Source organism: Fistularia commersonii, chromosome 22 (genome assembly GCF_037954325.1).
Source record: "Fistularia commersonii isolate RoL2024-O1a breed Wild chromosome 22, RoL_Fcom_v1.0, whole genome shotgun sequence".
Classification (NCBI taxonomy): Eukaryota; Metazoa; Chordata; class Actinopteri; order Syngnathiformes; family Fistulariidae; genus Fistularia; species Fistularia commersonii.
In genome coordinates this window covers 1,610,001-1,630,053 of record NC_141305.1, presented here as the reverse complement: position 1 = coordinate 1,630,053, position 20,053 = coordinate 1,610,001, and the positions used below count along the sequence as shown (strand labels likewise).

The following is a 20,053-nucleotide window of genomic DNA, read 5'->3' as shown; positions in this document are numbered from 1 at the left end:
ACTCACTTTCAGAAACGATAATACTAGTTAACACAAAACATGCTAGATCCTGTCAGGGACACACTTTAACCGTGTAATACATGCTCACACACACACACACACACACACATGCACACACTCACACATAGGCAGTGTTTGTGGTAAGTGTTCTTTGGCCTTGCTCTTGCAGAACCAGCCAAGCTGGAGCAGGTGGGTGGAGTTTCGCTCCCCACACCTCCTCTCCTGCTTTCATCCCCTCCCCCCGGCCTATCAGGATCTCAGCCACCAGAGCTGGCCCCCCTTTTTTCTAGCCAATCAGCCGTCAGCGCCCCCCCCCCCCAACCAGTGTATGTCTTCACTGCTGAGTGAGCAAAGCAGGCCTCACCAACTAACAGCTGAGAGGAAACCTACAGGAAGAAAACACACAAACTGAAAGAGAGAGGACGGCGAGAAAGAGTTGATAGAGGAAGAGATGAGCGGCTGAGGAAGAGGTGGGGGAGTCCGTGGGAAGGGGTGGCGGCGCCGGGAGAAGAGGGGGAAGCGGCTTTTGTATTCAAGATGTTTTGGAGGGGCGCGAATGAGAGAAAGGAAGAGGAGGGGGGGGGCTAAAGGGGTGGGGGTGAGACTCGCCGATGGGTTTCTGATTTGTGATTGAGGGTGGGGAGAAGGGAAGAAAACAAGACGGAGAGGGAGAGGCTGTCAGGCCTCCTGGAAAAGGCAGCGCGATCGCGGCAGGACGTCTTGACTCGGGTCTCGTCTTTTCTCTTTCTCGACCCAGTCGACAGGAAGTTTGTTGAAGGAGAGCGCCGAGGCGGGACAGAAACACCCCGAGGAGGATCCGAGAAAGACGCAGACGACCGAACCGGAGGGACGAAGAGAAGAGACGACACCTCCCTCTCTCCACTCCCTGAAAAAAACAAAAATTAAATCCCATCGATTTGAGAGGGTAAGTTACAAACATCACCGATCGTCCATCGATGTCTCCTGAAAGGGCGACCGTGACGGGCTGATGTATAGACAGGGTGTCAGAGTGTGTGTGTGTGTGTGTGTGTGTGTGTGTGTGTGTGTGTGTGTGTGTGTGTGTGTGTGTGTGTGTGTGGAGGGAGCGAGACAGAAAGGGACCCCACGTCAAACAGCATTCTCAGCAACTATGTCACTGAGCCAGCTTAGTTTCCATGGCCATGACTCCCCAGCCTGAGTGTTATGTGTGTGTGTGTGCGTGTGTGTGTGTGTGTGTGTCAGTTTTAACTTCATCTTCCTTCTTGTCTTTCAACATTTACCTGGCACACACACACACACACACACACACACACACACACACAACAGAGGTGTCATTCCATCCCCCCCAGACCGCAGTGACATCAGATTTCTAAATACTTTGACCGCCGCCGCCGCCATCTAATCTTCAGGTGGTGCTTCCTGCGTGCGGGATCACCAGCGTCTTTATCAACCTGCGGCGGCGCCGGGCGGAGCTCCGCGTTTTGTAAACGTGACACAATCTGGTCCCGGAGTAGCGCCGTACGTCACGCCGACGCTATCGTAGCACCGCTAAGCGCCCAGGGGTTGGCCGAGGAGACGCGGAGCAGCGGTCCAGAAGAAAGCTGCTCCACAAAAAAACGTGCACAAGAGAGTTTAAGGTTACAAACCCGGATATTTGGGGCTTACGACGTTCAATGGGGAATCGCAAGCAAACAATGTTTAGCGGTTTACTCTGACAACAGCTAGCATGGACGCGTTAGCCGTGTTGTTGTTTACTAACCAGAAGGCAACATCTCGAGCTCCATGACGTCCCAGTGTTTGGTGAAGCTGCTAGTTAGCTGCGGTTTCGTAATTCAATGCATCCTGGAATATATTTTGTTATCGAAGATCCCTTTCTGTGCAGAGTCTCCATGTTCTGTTGGTTCCTCCAACGGTCCAAAAACACGCAGGAGGTTCATTGGAGATCCTAAAGACGTGTGACTGAGACGGTGGATGGCTTTATGTTTCTATACGTGTCCCTGTGACGGACCGGTCCAGGGCCCTCGGCTCAGCAGCCCGACTTATTGATAATAAATAAAGTAATCAATGAATATATTTATCAGATTTTATCCTCTCCAAAGGTCCGTCGCAGATCTGGTTCCAAACGGCTGGCTTAAGGAGTTTAATAAGCCCGGTGTTGTTGCAGCGTTATTGCAGTTAGTATCCTCTTGCAGTACGACCCGGTTTTGCACAACGATCATAACAGGAAAGTGTTTGTAATGACTCGTCCCGTCGTACATCTTGAAAGAAACATCCCAAAATGACGATCTTTGCCTCAGCGGACAGAGCGGGCGGAGCGGGCGACCCGCCGGTCAGAAGGTTGGCGGTTTGATTCCCGGCTTCTCCAGTTTGCTCACCGAAAAGAAAATGAACATCACGTTGCTACCAATGGCCTGGATAGCACCTTGCTGTGTGTGTGTGTGTGTGTGTGTGTGTGTGTGTGTGTGTGTGTGTGTGTGTGGTGTTGAGTGTGTGTGTGTGTGTGTGTGCGCGCGTGCACTTTGATGGGCTTTGAAACCATATAGTGTAAAAACTCTATACACACTGAAACCGTATATTGTATTTTCATTATATATCGTGATGCAAGTAATCACACTATTTTCACGAAACAAAACTCTAGCATGAAGTTGTATCCTGACACCATTACATTCAAATTAGATTTTCTTCATATATTATATTATTATTCTTATTCTATATTCTATATTTTTTGCCCCCCCTCCCCACTCTATGGCTTAGATAGCACTAGCTTTGATTATACTGTGCTTTCCACACACTCACACATATGTTGCACATAGGCGCTATGAAGGTCAAAGGTCAGGGGGTTACTTAGAGTAGGTTCTGACATACATTCTTCCTGGACGCTAGTTTGTGTATTTTCTTTTAGTGTGTTTGTTAGTACACACACACAGTATGTGTGTGTTTTCCTCTTCTGGCGGTTCTTGAAGTCACTGTTTTGCAACAGCACCTCCATGACGGACACGTGCGTTTAAAATGACCATCTAGATCAGGAGTGATCTATTTTGGCTGGCGGGCCATTGTAATTAAATTTTTTTAGCATTTTATTTCAACTTTAAAATCAGGAATGATTATATAAATGTACCGAAATTACTTAATCCATACAAGATAAAAAAAAGAGTTTCCAAATTCAATATTGATTGAAAATACTTATTGAAATAGTCAAAGAAAATAGTTTGTCCTCAAACATTTTAAATTAATAATAATAACCCTTTGATAATGTAATTGTTACATTGCTGTGACAAAATAATTTCCCCCATGGGAATCAAGAAAGTGTATCTTCTCTTGTATCTTTACTAATTTATAAAAAAAATTGGAAAAATAAGAAAGGTTATGTCTTAAGATGAGAGAATTTGCCAGAAAAGGAGCAAAAATAAAAAGAAGAAATCACCATGTAAATGGTTAAATAACTTCTGCCAGAAATAACCTTTTAAAATTAGCAAGAAAGAGGAAAAAGTACGCATAAGAACTGGGGAATGTAAACAGGAAGTTATCAGACCGTCGGAGACAAATATTGTTTTCTAACATTGGATTTTCATTCCCGAGTCAAATGCCGTACATATCTATATTAAAAAGTGGAAGTTTGAATGCTACCTTATTCCATCGGTGCTAATCTCGAGCTGCAGGAGCTTTCATTTAAATATACGACTTACTTCTGAGTTGCCGTGTCATCCGTCCGTCTTGCACCATCGTTTCAAAAGAGCAGCTGTTTTTGCTGATAGCGAAATGAAATGCCCACGGCCTCACCTCACCCAGGACTTGTTGACCATGACTTTCCGTCTTCTACGGGCCGAAGGCTGCACACACACACACACACACACACACACACACGCGCGCTCACTCATCCCTATGCACAATCTTGTCTGCATGCATTTTCACCAGAGTGCAGCGTCGAAGCATCGTCCTTGAAGTGGGATGTTTTGATGTCGAGAAGCTGTAATTGAAAGCTCTTTCCACATAGCTTGGAGGCACTTACAATCGTATAATCATAAATCTGCAAGTTTTGGGGTTTTTAAGAGCGCGCACGGTTTCTCCAAGTAAAACATTTCCCTAAAACGTAACAATTTTCCCCCACGTCCGGGATGATGATTGTCTGTGTTTCTGCGGCTCTCGGCGGTTGAGGTTCCTCGAAGTTTGCAGGAACGCCGACGCAAACCGGAAACCGTATTTGTTGATTTGTCCGTCACGACTTGGTTGTGTCTGGATATTTGTTTTTCCCTCCGCTGCGTAAACAGATCACGCAAACCCGACCTTGAACATACCAAAGCCGATCTATTCTGAGTTAATTCATTAGTTATGCCTGTGGGCTTATTTTTTTTCTCTCCTCCCAAACTAAAAATATCTTTTATCCCTGTAATTACATAGCAACAATTTTGAAATATAACTATTATACCGCATATAGCTTTGCTGGTAATGTCCTACTTATTCTGCTTTTTGCAGGTTACTCATCCATTTGCAAGAAATCACCAAACTTTGTCAAACGTACGGCGCGCGGGCCGGTACCGTTCCGCCACCGGATCCAGTCCGGCCCGTGGAATTAATCTACAATTTGGAAATATACAGAAAAATCATGAACTACTTTTTTGAAATAAAAATGCACTTCCTATATTGTCTGTTTTAGTTAGTGTTAGCAACATGACACAACACTTTGTGACTCACAACTTACGGCAGATGGCAGCAATGCGGCTTCCGGGTCTGTAAATAACATTTTTATTTCTTGTTAGAAATGTAGCTGCTTTTCCGTTGGACCCGACGCCCTCATCGACAAAGATGTCGTCGTCAAAAACGAGAAAAGACGTGGAGTGTAGGGTTGTATGTATGCTCGGTGTGGATGCAGCAAGTTTTCGTGTGAGAAGACAGAACTTCATGGATCTCGGCTTGTTGGTCATGTATGTTTTAAAGGAAAAGTTCATAACATATGAAGATTTTTATCACTTCCCTGTTCTTTACACTAAAACAGGGGTGTCAAACGCAATTGCACAGGAGGCCAAAATTCAAAACGCTCTTAAGGTTGCGGGCCAAACAGGATGAACATTTATTGAAAACACACAACTAAATGTTTTTGGATTATAAATATGAATAAAACAGACAGAAATATTATTCTGGGCTAAACTTAAATAACTTGTATTTAATATTTTACTCTCCATAAAAATATCTTGTTTAATTTTGCAAGTTAGCTTTGCTTCTATGTAAATGTACAGGACTGTCTCAGAAAATTAGAATATTGTGATAGAGTTCTTTATCTTCTGTAATATAATTAAAAAAACAAAAATTACATGATATTCTATACTTTGAGATAGGATTTTTGAGTTTTCTTAAGACGTAAGCCATAATCAGCAATATTAAGATAATAAAAGGCTTGCAATATTTCAGTTAATTTGTAATGAATCCAGATTGTATGGCATTTTTTATTTTGTAATTGCATTACAGAAGATAAAGAACTTTATCACAATATTCTAATTCTCTGAGACAGTCCTGTATATAAAAAATAAACTTTTAAATATCCCAAAAGAGTTTGCTCTCGATAAAAATATCATGTCAAAATGATACAAATTAGAAATACGAACATGCTACGAAACCTGGAAATATACATACGATGTGGGCTTTTCAGCAATAACAAATCAAATCATTCAGTTTTCTTTGCTTTTATGTCATCTGATGGCAGCCGGACACCTTGCATCTTTTTTTTTTTTTTTAGAAACAAATCTGCTTTGTTTGTTGTGAGGTTGTGGAGATTCTCGGGACGGACTGCAGCTTCTCATCAGTGAGACGACTCCTGTGTGCAGTTTTGTTCATCTTTTTCACTTGCGAAGCAACTCAAAACTCTTTTTTTTTTTGTTGTGCCTCAGTCACTAAAGCGCCTTGCGAACTCAGAAAAGCAAAGTGCGTTTTCGGGAACACCTTTGTGCCGACGTGGTTCGACATTACTCGGCAACAGGGAAAGTGAGACAAGTTGCACTGTTGCATTTGTGATCTCCCACCAAAGCAGCTTCACTTGAAATGCCTTCACTGGGTCATACATGTCAGCGATCATGCGGTCACGTCCCTGGAGCTGCAGATTTAAGGCAACTCGCACTTCCGATTTTCATTCCTCAAACTGGTTGAGTCCCTCAAACTGGTTGAGGTCCAAAACTCTGTTGAGAACTTCTCCCCGACTTAGCCAACGCCTCTCAAACTCTGAATCTATCTGCATAAAAAAAATCTGCTGGTGATTTAACCCACTAGCTCGGATAAAGTTTACGGTCTTCAGGACTTTGTATGCCGTTAACTCACCAGTACGGTTTTCCTCCTGCATCTTCTCTCGCATCCTACCTGCTAGTTCTCCATCAGTTGCAAGTCCAATAAGTTTGTTCCAGGGTTGTTTCACGACATATGTTTTCAAATTTGTTTTTCCCAGTCGTTGTCCCGTGCATCGATTTAATGTCCGTCATTTCCTTCGGCATGGTGAGTGACTATCTTCGCAATAACTTCCAGCAGCGGTCAGGAACCTACATGGCTCTTCTGGTGACGGTATATGGCTCCCAGACAATTTTGAGTTGAAAAAAAAAAAAAAAAAAATCAGTTTGGAACTGATTTTATCGGATAGCCAACTAGTTTATCCGCTTCAACCCTCGTAACGGAAAAGATGGTGAAAAGAAAAAAAGACGATCACCGTGCGTTCCAGGCTGCATGGAAAGAATTTATGTATGGATCTGCGGTATGACTAATATGCAATGATAAAATTGCATCGATGAAACGGTCAAAAGCAAGAGTCACTTTGAACAAATCCATGCAGCCCCAAAGGTCGCATTAAAAGTAAGACCTATTTAATTTATTATAGGTTAAAAATACGACATGGCTCTCGATGAAATGTATTTAGAAATATTTGGCGTTTATGGCTCTCCCAGTCAAAAACATTCCTGACCCCTGACTTATAGCAACAAAAGCTGTATTATGGGATTTGTAGTTTTGTGCAGTATTTTGTTATCAGCGCTTCATATCGACGGGCCATTAATAACGATATTGTAAAATGATCTTGCGGGCCGGATATGATTACACGGCGGGCCGAATCTGACCCGCGGGCCTCGAGTTTGACACATATGCGCTAAAACAAAGAGAACATTTGGACTTGGTGTTACTTCTAGGTAATCATGCTATGATTTTACTGGTCCGGCACCCTTGGCAACAAATTAGACCCCCTGCTTTAGAGATAAATATATATAAATATATATTTTACATCCTCCCTATGGATGTGGAGCATCCCAATGATTGCCATTTTCTTATTTTGTTACTTTTTGAAAATTCCGCACACCCTTGAACCTCAGACACAGCTCACCATCCGATTCAACTGTTTTTCCAAATTTTTACAGATTTGTCCTCCAGGCATTAAAGAAATGAGCTTAAGGCTGGTTTTGTATCGTTCCTTTAATGTTCTCCGTTACGATCATCTACTGGAACAATTTAAGATGACTCTCGGCTGCACGGTTGCTGTTCTTTTGTGTTTTTTTTTGCTCAAAATGTTCCCCAAAAATAATAATCAGACCCACTTCTGAGGTGTTGAAGTCAGATAGCAGTTCCCCCAGGTGAAAGTTCCCTCCTCTCCGCCTGCTTTTTGGACCAAGCGTGGAAGCGAGCCGGTTTAAAGGTCAAAATAAGGTCAGAAAGCGAGCGGGACCGACCGCCTCGCCTTCGGTCGCTCCCGGCGAAGCTCCTGCGACTATAAATACCCCGCGGCTGACTTCTGGCCCACGGTTTCCACTCCCCGCGGTCGACCCCGGACATCGACTCCAGGAAATCCACCTGCCTCCAGGGGAGGCGGAGGGAGAGGATTTCTCGCTCTGCGTTAACGTCATCACACAGGCATCCCTTCCTGTATTATTCTGCCGTTTTGATTGGTTGCTCGACCCCATGAGACTCTCTGACAGTCTTGGTTTGACACCATTTGTTGAAAATAAGGCCTGCAGGGAGTTTATAAGGGATAACATTCAGCTTCTTTTTAATTCCTCTTCCCTCAGCCGCAGGGAATGTTCAAATCTTTGTAGTTAATAGTTAACAGTTAAGACAATTTATATATCATTGTATTTCTTATTCTTCCTCCTTCCTATTATTTCTATTACTGTTATGTTTTTGCTTGAAACTCTGGCACAACAATTTCCTTTGGGATAAATAAAGTTGTTCTCATTCTCTCTCATTCTTCCTTTTCCTGGTCTTATTATTATGATGCAGTTTGTGTGTGGAGAAATTTCTGGTGTTTTGTTTTAGTTTAATTTTTTGTTTCCCCCCCCCATGTCTTTTCTGTGTTTCGGTTGAAAACAGTCAAGCGCAGGATACCTGAAAGAGTTTAACAAAAAAAAAATCCATCAAAAAGGGCAAGAATGTACCTGATTATAACTCAAATATACATTTAAACAGAAGAAAGGGGGAAATTTAACAACAAATTTATTTGTCTCATTTTTTATTTATTACTATTTGTGTGTGTGTGTGTGTGTGTGTTTCCCAGAGGAAGCGCTGTGGGGCTGGATAGGGACCGTATGTCAAGTGAGTAATTCTAGGTGTTAAAGGCTTTGTGCCCTCTATTGTCTTCAGACCGATTCTTGGTGTGTGTCGGTGGGAAAACGATGACCGCTCGACGATTTGCCGTCGCACTGCAGCTTCATTTAATAGCTTATAGCAAATTGTGTCGTGGGGGAGGGTGTAATCGATGTGTCTGGATTTCACCGGCTGATTTGTCTTTATTACCTTTGTCACCAAAGTTATTTGAAAACGCGCTGCAATTCTACCGTATGTGTGTCTTAAGGTTTTAAAGAAGACTTTTTTCATTTCATTCATTCATCATCTATCCATCAGAATCAGAATACTTTACTGAACTCTTTATAAAAATAGGGAATAATAAAAATAAAATTAAAAGAACAGTAAAAATCAAAATAAATAAAATTAAAAATGTGTAAAAATACATTAAAAATATATGTGTATTTACAAGTGTGTGTATATATATGATTGCATGTGGTAATTTTGTGTGGGTTTTTGTACAGTAAAACATTTATTGCACAGAAGACAATACTGCACACACTGCAGGATTGGGGATCTAATCTCAGCACGATTGCAAGGCCACGCAGTCAGACATGCAACCATTCACCTTCTCGTCCTTTCTTAGGCGAGAACATGCACACTCCCCGTTGGAATCGAACCGGGGACCTTCTTCTATATCGAAACATGACCACTTTTTTTTTTTCTGCACTACTGCTACTTTGCATCATGCTGCTGCTGCAACATACACCACGATGGGACTTCCTACTGACCTTTGCACTAAAGGGCACAAAAATACCCTCTGCTGCTGCTCTCTAATGCCGTCAAATATCAGTTTGTATCTGCGTGCACTTTATCCGTCATAGCTCATAGTTTCGTGTTTACTGTCTAATGTAACAGGGTTTAGATCATGTTTTAACGACATGCTAGCTGTGCATCATATGTTTGAGCTAAAGGAGTTAGCGCAAGACAACTAGCCTCCATGTTGCAATGAGGAAAACAATTTTCTCTTTTTTGCAAAAGACAAACCATGTCGATGGACAATGTATGTAACTGTTGTTTTAAGAAGTGTCGCGTATTAACTTGTGATTTTTATGTATTACAACTTTTTTTTTTTTTGTTGCCCTCCTGCTACTTTGCAGGCACGGAGCAATACACTTCATTCCTCATCGTTTGTTAAATGTTCGGTGCGAGCGCTCGCGTTTTATCACCTCCGTTCGAGATGAAACGCGCTTGACGGACGTAAATCAGATCTGAATATGAACTGTTTTCTCTGTTCCGATTTAATGCAGGAGTCAGGAAGTCTTAAATCAGATCCCTTACTCGATTACATTTTCAAAACGGGAGCTGCGGTGCCTCTCTCCGTCTGAAAATAGCCCCTGTTTCGTCATTTTTGGCTTCACCTCTCGCAGAGGACAGCCATTCTCTTGTGTTTGCAGTTATTTCCTTGGAGGAGCATCTTTACTGGCCTCCCCCCTTTCCCTTCAAAAAAAAAAAAAACCCCCCACCCGTTCTTTTTTTTTTTTTTCCTCTCCCTCTGCTTTTCTTTCTTCCTCTTTGTGGTCAAGTACAAAGGAGCTGTTATCCTTGGGCTACTTGTTGCCATGGCAGTGGCTCACTGTGATACCCCCCAGCGCATTCCCAAGTTCTGGTCCAAGTGGGTCGAGATGTGCCCTCTCCTCTTGGCCGCGTCCCATTAAGTACTAGTTTATCAGCTCTCTCGTCCACGAGGAGGTCATTTATTTTTGATGCTTAACTCGCAGGGATCCCAAAGAGAGTGCAACCTCTCTTTGGGAGATCTGGTGAATTCGCAAATGTTAGCATATTGATTAGCCCTTCGTATATTTGGGAGTACGGAACATTGAATGCGGAGGTTCTCAGTGCATTCTTGTCTCGGAAACTCCTTCAAGCAAAGAAATTCAAGTCCAGTTGCCAAAACAAGAAGATTTCGACAAGAATACAGAACGATCACGAATATTAAACCAAACAAAAGTTAAGGTCATGTGCTCAAAATGTGTGCTAACGGCTGTATTTCCCCCCCCCCCCCCCATAGGGGCTCCCGAGTGGAATGACCCTGCCATGATGTCGCGACCATTCGATAGTCCACGCCCGGATCGCAATGGGCACGTCTGGCTTTCAGCCAATCACAGATGGAGTCCCACTAGTGTCACGACTGGTTCCTCTTCAGGGGCGGCTTTGCCCAGGAGCCCCCTGCAGCACTGACATACCCCTGCAGTAAGTTTGGAAACAAAAACTACATTTTCAGCAACCTCTTATTAGTCAATATGGGTTCGGTGATTTGTGATTCCTTTATCGTTCCTCCCAAGGTCGTAGATCCAGTTCCCAACTCTTCAACTATTTGGTGCATTCAGAGCCCCGCCCGTCTCCCGATTGCTTATCCTGGGATGCTGATGCCGTTTCTTGACAGCGGTCATGGAGATAGATGCGTTCCTTTAGCAAGCCATTTTGGTCACAACCCTCCAGATGTTGTGCCAGATGTTGTGCGTTCACACGGGCAGAGAATTGCAGAAGGACGGGCAAAGAGGTAAGTCGGAGTTCCGACGTACCCTAGGACATGTTGTAGGCTTGGGTTAGAAGGAGTAGAAGTCCAGAGAACGGGTTTGCGCTGCAGATGTCAGCTCCTGTTTTAGCATATACGGTAAAATATGATGACCAAAGTCAGGAACCAAAGTCTTGGTGCAGCTTATTTTTAAACGTCCAAAACAAGCACGAGCCCGCGGTTCAAGATTTATTTTGTATTCCCCTTTAGTCTGAGTTGCATGTTGTTTATGGCTCATGCTCATGCTCTTGCTTGTGTGGCTGCTATTTCTTTTTTTTTTTTTTAATTTCCTGTTTTCAACATCATGTGGAGGTTTTGTAGTTGTACCCTCGTGAAGTCAAAAGTGTAGGTAGCCTAGCTTGAGAAAACCGAGCGAAGGTACCAACCGACCCCAACGAGACACTTCTGGTTCACTGTCACGAGTGATGACTTCTGGGTCCATACATGTATGCTCCTGTCAGATGTAGTGAAAGAGGACATGAAGTTAGTCATTGTGAGAGAAGAGGATACAGAGAACAGGGTTAGATGGAGGAAGTTGGTTCGCCCCGGCGACCCCTGGAGGAAGTAACTGACAGAAGAAGAAGAAGCTGACGTCTATTTGTGTCAGATGATTCTGATGGAAAGCGTACAAGACGGCTTGGATGAACCAAACCATACGTGTTGTCCGGATGATCTCAAAGATGTCGGTTGAGAATTGTAAAAGACAAAAGGCCAAAATTACAGCACTAAAAGTGCACATCTCGTTCTACGCGTTATCACCGTACCTCCAACATAAGTGCCAACATGCGACACCGATGATGAGTTTCCTTTTTTTTCTCGTCAGGTACCGTGCTGCTCGGTTTTGGGATTCACACTGGACAACTTTAACACAGCAGGAAATATAGGACTTCCTGTTCCTTTCGGATCATCGCGCTCTGTCCTGAGGCACTTGCGAGGACCTACTTGATCCCGTTGCACAAGGAATACTCGATTCCGTAATCCTCCAGAAGAGAAAAATATGCGGCACATTCACGTGGAGTTAGCCCACAAAAAAGCTCCCCTTGAGCTCCCTCCGGCACAGGAGGGCGACCTGCCTCCGCCTACGGCACCGACACACAGCCCGGACCCCGGGGTCCGACCGGGGGCCCCCAGGCACTTTGGCCAAGAGGAGCTACGACTTCAAAAGGTCTACCAGCTCTCCATTTTCTCCCAGTTGGGGGGATTTTCTACCTCCACTGAATCCCACGCCGAGGGCCAACAAAAGCCTGTCCGGTTGGGCGTGAAAAGGGGGCTCGAGGAGCCTCAGTTGACTCACAAGCGCCCCCATGTGGTGGACTCGTCGGAGCGGGCGTTGCTGGAAGGAGGGGTGCTTTGCGGACCGGCCCCTCCGTCAGGAGTCGGGATGGGGTTGACGACGGGGTCCGGCGGGCCCGGCTCTCTGTACTCTTGCACACAGATCGAACACAGAGACTCGGAGGGAGGGGTTTCGCCCAGATCGCCGCCCCTTTCGCCAAGTCACAACCCTTCCCGCCGCCCGGCTCAGCACAATCATGACAGGCCAGTACCCGAAGTGTTCGCGCCGCTGTCGCCCAAATCGCCCCCGATGTGCGACCCCCACGGACATCTTCTGGACCAGGGCCATTCTCTGGGGAGCTCCACCAGAACCGACACGCCCAACGGGGGCCGCACACCCACCTACTCTCTAGGTAGCCCTGGAAGTGACAGTTGTAGCAATGGCACGTCTGGAGGCCAGCCCAGCCCCCACTTGTATGAGATGTCCACCTATGAAACCCCGAGCCCCGCCAGCCCCACCAGCCCCCCAGGACCCTTTTCCCCGCCACACCACACAGAACTGCAGGAACCCGGGGAGGCCACCGAATGGGAAGTCGGACTGGAATCCTCCCCGCCCGAGCGAAGTGCCACCCAGGCCGCCTCTTCCTCCAACGGCCTGGCCTCCTGGGAGAAGACTCCCAGCAGCCACGGTCACCGTCTGTCCCACGGAGGCCACTGGCCGGCTAAAAAGAGGTTGCTGTCCCCGAGTGACACGGGAGAGTCGTGCTCGGAAGACGAGGGACCGTCCACCTCCAAGAGGAGCAGGCTGTCATTACTGGCTCCTGGACTGGGCCCAGCGTCGTGTCGTAGCACAGATGCTAAAGCTGCCCCTTACTGGAACCACCTCCTTCCGTCTGCATGGGACCGCTCGAAGGTCAGCAAACACACACACACACACACACACACACACAGGGTGAAAACGTATTCAGTGAGTCACATTTAGCAGCGAAACATTTTAACATTTACAAATGGAAATTCCCCCTCTCTAGTTTGAGAGTGCCAAAAAAAAAAAAAAAAAAAAGAAAAGCAACACGGCAGCGTTCCGGCTTTCTCCCAAAACATGAGAAAGGAACAGGATCGATAAAACAAAAAAAAGAGTTCTAGTGTCTGAAAGCCCAGACGTGTGTGAAAATACAATTTTCATTTCGTTTGTATCGGCTAATTGCTAGTTAGCGGCTAAGCTAATATTGCTAGTTACTGCTAATATTGCTGGAGGCAGCGGAGATGAAGATGTGGAGTGAGGAGGATGGAAAGGATCAGGAAGGAGTCCATCAGAGATAAATGACAGACTGAGAAGGTTTGATCATGGACAGAGGAGGGATTTTTTTTATTTTTTTTTTATTTAAGCTTTATTTAACCAGGAAAAAAGTCCCATTGAGATTAAAAACCTCTATTACAAGGGAGTTCTGGCCAAGAGGCAGCAATAAGTTTACAGACAGAACAATATTAACAACAGTTAAAAGAAGCAATTACATTTTGACAAGTTGACCTCTAGTATTCTCAGTTTGGTTTTTAAAGCATTTAGTGAGATAAAATTAGGGATGATAAAGATGTGGGGAGAAGGACGCTGAAGGTTGGAGGAGGTTAAGAGGAAGACCAGGAAGAGGGTTTAAGGAATGGAGAGGAAAAGGACAGGAAGTTAGTTGGTGTGAGAGGAGAGGATGTAGAGAACACGGTTAGATGGAGACAGGTGATTGGCTGTGGGTTAGAAGCAGCCAGGTGATTGGCTGAGACAATCCCTGAAGGAGACGAAAATAACAACAGGATTGTCTCCATCCTGGTCATTTTATATTATGATATATATGAAATTAAATTTTTTTTCAACATTTTAGACCAAGGAGCTATTTAGCACATTTACTTTAGAATCATACAAGCGCTGTGGTATTAAGTAACTATTTTTCTTTACATAACAACCAAATCAATACAGTCTAGAACTAGAACTAGAAACTAGAAATAAAAAAAAAAAACAAATGGAAAAAAAAAAAAAAAAATAGCGGATTGAACATCGCATTTATGCCTTCTGAAAAAATAACTTATATTCACACAAACACACCAATCCCACACACATGTACAGACACACAATGTGTGTGTAGTACCTCTTCAGGTGCACGTACAGAGTAAGGAACAGCCGTCGACTTTCAAAGGGCCTGGAAAAAGCAAACGAAAGTGAGCGAAAGTCAACGCAAAAGTGACGGCGGCTCATTATTGCCCCGCGCTGGAACGGCCTGAGTAGCTCCAGAACGAAGCCCATTGATGGAGCGCTCATTGTTCCAGGGGGTGCGCGGTCTCTCGTACACACTGAAATACACACCTGCTGGCACGTACGTCATCATACAAGCTACCAAAAAAAAAAAAAAAAAAAGTTTCTGGAAGTGAATTGCTCATTTCAGAACACAAGGAAGGCCAGAAAGAGCTTTTAATGTATGCGCGGGGCAGGTGGAGGGTGGAGGCTAATGCCGTTAGCTCACCGCTGTTACATTGGTGGGACCAGCGGGAGAAAGCAGGTGGATGTAAGAACACTAAATAAATCTGCGGGTCAATGAAAGGGCGTGAGAATATTTCTTTAAATAACAACATCCGAGAGATAAAGAGCGTATTTTGTAAAATGCCATCCGCGGTGACGACGGAACATGTCGAGGATACGGTCTGACCGGAGCCGCTCGGGCTAGCTAACAGGCTAACCATGAGCGAACGCTCGAGCGGGAGCGAAAGTGTCGCGGGTAGCGTAGCATCAGACCCTTGGGTGACCTTCACGATGAGCGACAGCGCCGAGATGGGGAATGCGAGCGCCCAGTGTCCAGTAAGTAAAGAAAAAAAAAAAGTGTGTCTGGTGTGGTGGGTGCAACAAACACATTTCCAGAACATAATTAATACCACTTCCTGGACATATGTTTCATCCGACCCACGATGTTCAGTCGCCGTTTTCGCCGAGACACGTGTCGGCGGTGACGAACCCTTTCCCGATCTTTGTGTCCAGACCACTTCGGACTGCTCCAGATCAGGGAGGCGACTGAAAAGCGGCATCCGACTGAAGAGGTGAGTCGTATTTGTTGATTTGACTAGCTCGGTGACGGCTTTTAGCTCGTTTTGAGCTAAAAGGGCGTCTAGAGGACGAGAGGGAAACTCCGGCGAGTTCAAAGAGGTCAAGCGAAATCCTCCGAGGACGAACCCTGTTTCTAAATTGGAGGTTTTTATTTTGTGCCTGAACTTGAAAATCCACCGGGCGCTCTCAGGAATGCGACGCAACGGCTCCGTCCGAACGGGTGTAATCCTAACCGCCCATCCTAACCGCCTCCTAACCGCCTCCTAACTGTCAATCAACCGCTCTGCTCTCCGCCTTCCCCAGCCGGCAGCTGCGCAGCGGCGGCGGCGGCAGACACGCAGACAGCCGGCCGTCCACACGCTGGCCGTCCTCCTCCATCAGCAGATCGCTCCTAGGCAACTTTGAGGTAAACTTTACACCTTTTACATTCCTTCAGTCTCTCCAGGTGTCAAAGGTAGCCTACGGAAGGGAGGCTAGAGATGGAGGAGAAACCTCTTAACCCCTGCAAGGAAGCCTCAAGGCTCATCTCTGCTCACGTTAGGCAGCTACGTCCACGCTTTTGTCTATAAAATTGTTCTATATTTCTATATTTCATTTCATAACAACCACACTACAATTTTTCCTTTTATCATACTATTGTGCACTCCTTACCTCACTTGTTACTAAGACACTTATAGTTTTATCACTTCTTTACTAGGACACTTTATAGTTTCACTGAGACACTTTATAGTTTATAGTTTATTTTTATTTCTGATTCTGCCTTTTTCTTTTTATTATTTATTACTGTTATATTTTCTGTAACTCTGGCACGACAATTTCCTTCGGGATTAATAAAGTTGTTCTTATCTTATCTGATACGCACCTTTTGCACAGCATTGTATCCTTATTAACTTTAAAGAAAAGAAATATAGATCAACTTGCAACAAAGAATAACTTTATTAACATTTATTAACATAAGAGTGCTCGTCGGTTTACTGAAGTAGCTTTCACAAAGTGGGATGATTGTTTGCAGTATTCAGGACGTTTTTGCTGAAAAATTGAAGCGGTTTATAAGCGTAATAGGGGTGTAATGTCTTTATTTCTTTATTCATTTGGCTGCTGCTACTAAACACACCGGTGTTATCGTAGTGAAGCTACAAACGCGTTGTCATATTTCCTCGTCTTAGCTTTCGGGTGACTTTCGTTTGTCTCCTTCTCTCACCGCCGTCCTTATCCTCCCTGTTAAAAACACCGCTCGAAAAGATAAAGGGAACACAAAAATAACACATCCTAGATCTGAATGAATGAAATAATTCTTATGAAATACTTTACAATTTACAAACACACAAAAATGATCAATGGAAATCCACTTTAATTTGGAGTCACACTCCAAATTAAAGTGGAAAAACACATTAACGTTGATGTAATGCCCTTAAAACAAGTGTTTCCTTTATTTTTTTTTTCCTCCAGCCGTCCAAAAACGTGCACTGGAGACCCTGAATTGCGCAGGCGTGTGAACGCTCGTGCATGGAGACTCCACGCGGAGTCGTTTTTAAAATGTCATTTTTTTTTTAAATTTGAAGACGATCTTGAAACATCTGAATAAAACGTGTTCAAATATTTTTGTCGCTCTTAATAAACGACCGCACGCGCCAGGAATGCATTTTCATTTCGCTGCCGGTGCATCATTTAAGCTTGTTTTTTTTTTTTTTTTCATAAATAAAAAGATTCAAATAGACACTATTTTTCTAAAACGTAACCTTCAACCAAATTTTTTTTTTTTTTTTTTTTTTGTTGCATGCAGAAATCTCCTTTGCTTTTCTCTGCAGTTGTTCATTCCAACACACTTTGTTTAAACATTCAAAGCGTTTATATTCACATGCATAGTGTAGAAACGTATTTCCCTATACAGTGAAACTCCTACTTTGCCGTCCGCAGTGCATTAGGACACATAAATATACATTATATGCCGTGTTAATTCGTTTTAAATTCTAAAAAGTGTCGTGTGGCTCCGGGTGTTTTCTTTACCGCGGGGAAACGTAAAGGTTGTCGACCCCCGGCTTAGCGTGACCCTTTTTTATTCACCTCTGCGTGTTTTTCCTCCCGTGTCCCAGGAATCCATCCTAAAGGGACGCTTCTCCCCGTCGGGCCGGATCGAAGGCTTCACGGCGGAGATCGGCGCCAGCGGCTCCTACTGCCCCCAGCACGTCACCCTGCCCGTGCAGGTCACGTACTACGACATCTCTGAGCACAGCGCACCCTCGCCCTTCCTGGTCAGTCCATGTGTGTGTGTGTGTGTGTGTGTGTGTGTCGGCTTAGATTTGTTGTTTTGCTGATTTGCCCGGCACAAAAAAAAAAAAAACGATATAATCACGTCAGTCACGTGGACGACGACAAATTTTCCTCCATAATCCCACATCGCTCGTAACCAGACGCAAAACACATGTGTGTCGGTACAGACGGGGAAAACACACACTCGTCCCAGACATAATAACATACCATTACGCAGCCCGGGACCCTGTTTGGGTTTCTGACGTTCCTGGATGGGGGTCGGGGAGACGGAGGTCTTAAAAAATAAGATCTCTGGATGCTTCGGCTGAGCCTCTTTTTCCCCTCGGGCTGTTTGTCGTTAATGTGTCACCACAATGTAATTACCCTTCTTATTATTAGCATCATCTGTAGCCATGCTGGCGATGGTATGACATTTTGATTTATTCATGCCTTATTGGTTTTTCTTGTGCAAAACTTTAACTTTAAGATAACTTTTTTTTTTTTTTTGCATATGCTCATGGACTTTTAGCAAAATCCATACTTACCTGTAGATAGATAGATCTTTATTGATCGCTATCTGGGAAATTCAGCAACAGCTCAACGTCCAGAAAAGAAGGAATAAACTATATATATTGAAATAGAAATGTGAGTAACTTAAATACACACTGTGCAGGTTAAAAACATAACAAAACATACACACACTCATATAAAAAATTATAACTGAGCTTTATATACAATGACAGGAAAAGACCTATATGGAATATATATATGTGTGTGTGTGTGTGTGTGTGTGTGTGTGTGTGTGTACTGTCCATGTGAAAAAACAAATTCATATAATTATATTTAAGCTTTATATACAACAAAATATTGAAAAAGGAAAGACCAACATGGAATGTATGTATGTATGTATGTATATATGTATGTGTGTGTGTGTGTGTTATGTATGTATGTATGTGTGTGTGTGTGTGTGTGTGTGTGTGTCTCAACTTATGCTTATGTGTATATAAATGTATGTATGTATGAATCTGTGAGGTGCAGATGGACAGTGGGATCAGGACAGTGAGTTATAAGACAAAATAGATTTTTCTTTTTCTTCTAAACCTTACATAGTGTTTACTTCTTTATCAAGCTAGTTTAAAGGTCTGTCACTCCCCAGAACTTTGAGCAGATATGGAAACGTATTCCGTCTTGAGAGTGATTTGACTTGACCCTTGGTCCCTCCGACAGGGGGTGATATCCCTGGAGCCTCTGGGAAAGAAAGGATACAGCATACCCAAAGCAGGGACCATTCAAGTGGTGAGTCCGCCTCTTCCGCGATCCAAGAAAATTATCCAATATTCACTTTAGTTGGTACTAGAGGACCGAATTTGCAAGTGCTCGTGTCCTTTACCGAGTCATCTACCCCTCCGCCTCCGCAGACCTTATTCAATCCCAACAAAACTGTGGTGAAGATGTTCCTGGTGACCTACAACTTCGGCGACATGCCCGTCAATCACATGACCTTCCTGCGCCACCGGATCTTCCTGATGCCGGTGGAGGAGCAGGCCGAGGGCAAAAGCGACTCGTCCCCGGGGAGCGGAGCCACAGATAGGAAGAGGACTCTCTGCTACCTTATTCATCTTAGGTACGCGCCAAAGGTCCTGGTGGCACCCAGTGCGAGCATACAAGTCCTGGGATGCACTGGACCACTTATGGGGTTGTCACCCATAAGACGTGTGAATGAATGAATGGGTTTTAAGATGCTTTATGATGAGAGGGTGAATGGTTGTATGTGTGAATGAATGAGTGAATGAGAGGGTGAATGTTTAGATGTTTATTTGTTGTTAAAAACACGGGTTCGGATGGCAGAAATACTCCAGATCCGGGGGAAGCGTCCTCTGGAGTCCAGCCGGACTCGCATATATTTATTTCGGGTTCATCTGCAGCATCCTGTCTTTGTGTGAGCGCTGAGTACAACCGTCTACGGATTGCGGAGGTTTCTGCTCGCTCTCCACGCCGAGAAAAGGCCAATTTAGATCCGCCGGATGCAAAAGGAGTGACTCAATAAATCCAAATTTCAATAAGTCCAAAACTCTATGTAGGCATTAACCCTAGAACACTAACATTGGGTGATTTTCACCCACAATTCTTGTCATGTGATTGTCATTGTGTTGCCATGGTCTGAGTTTTATGGGTCCTTGAGCAGCTTCAGGCTGCTCACTGATGTTATTAATTGTATGTTTGTTTCCATCAGCCATCTATACATTGATGAAAATTGTATTCTATCCAGGACATTGTGTTGGGTAAAATATACCCAACGTTAGTGATGGGGTTACTTATTTCAATGTTAGTGTTCTAGGGTGATGGATGGATGGATGGATGGATGGATGGAT

At 44.3% G+C, this 20,053-nt stretch overlaps 1 protein-coding gene across 1 annotated transcript in view; it reads left to right on the top strand.

The window, feature by feature from the left end:
• The first annotated feature begins 613 nt into the window (after positions 1 to 613).
• atosb (atos homolog b) overlaps positions 614 to 20,053 on the top strand; it is a 21,296-nt gene continuing 1,856 nt past the window's right edge. Inside the window, exons 1-9 of the mRNA XM_086169498.1 lie at positions 614 to 925; positions 10,571 to 10,752; positions 10,845 to 11,062; positions 11,901 to 13,262; positions 15,366 to 15,424; positions 15,735 to 15,837; positions 17,525 to 17,683; positions 18,909 to 18,977; positions 19,100 to 19,305. Of these exons, the coding sequence (XP_086025624.1) occupies positions 12,075 to 13,262; positions 15,366 to 15,424; positions 15,735 to 15,837; positions 17,525 to 17,683; positions 18,909 to 18,977; positions 19,100 to 19,305 (1,784 nt within the window). The 5' untranslated portion in view covers positions 614 to 925; positions 10,571 to 10,752; positions 10,845 to 11,062; positions 11,901 to 12,074. The remainder of the gene's footprint in view (positions 926 to 10,570; positions 10,753 to 10,844; positions 11,063 to 11,900; positions 13,263 to 15,365; positions 15,425 to 15,734; positions 15,838 to 17,524; positions 17,684 to 18,908; positions 18,978 to 19,099; positions 19,306 to 20,053) is intronic.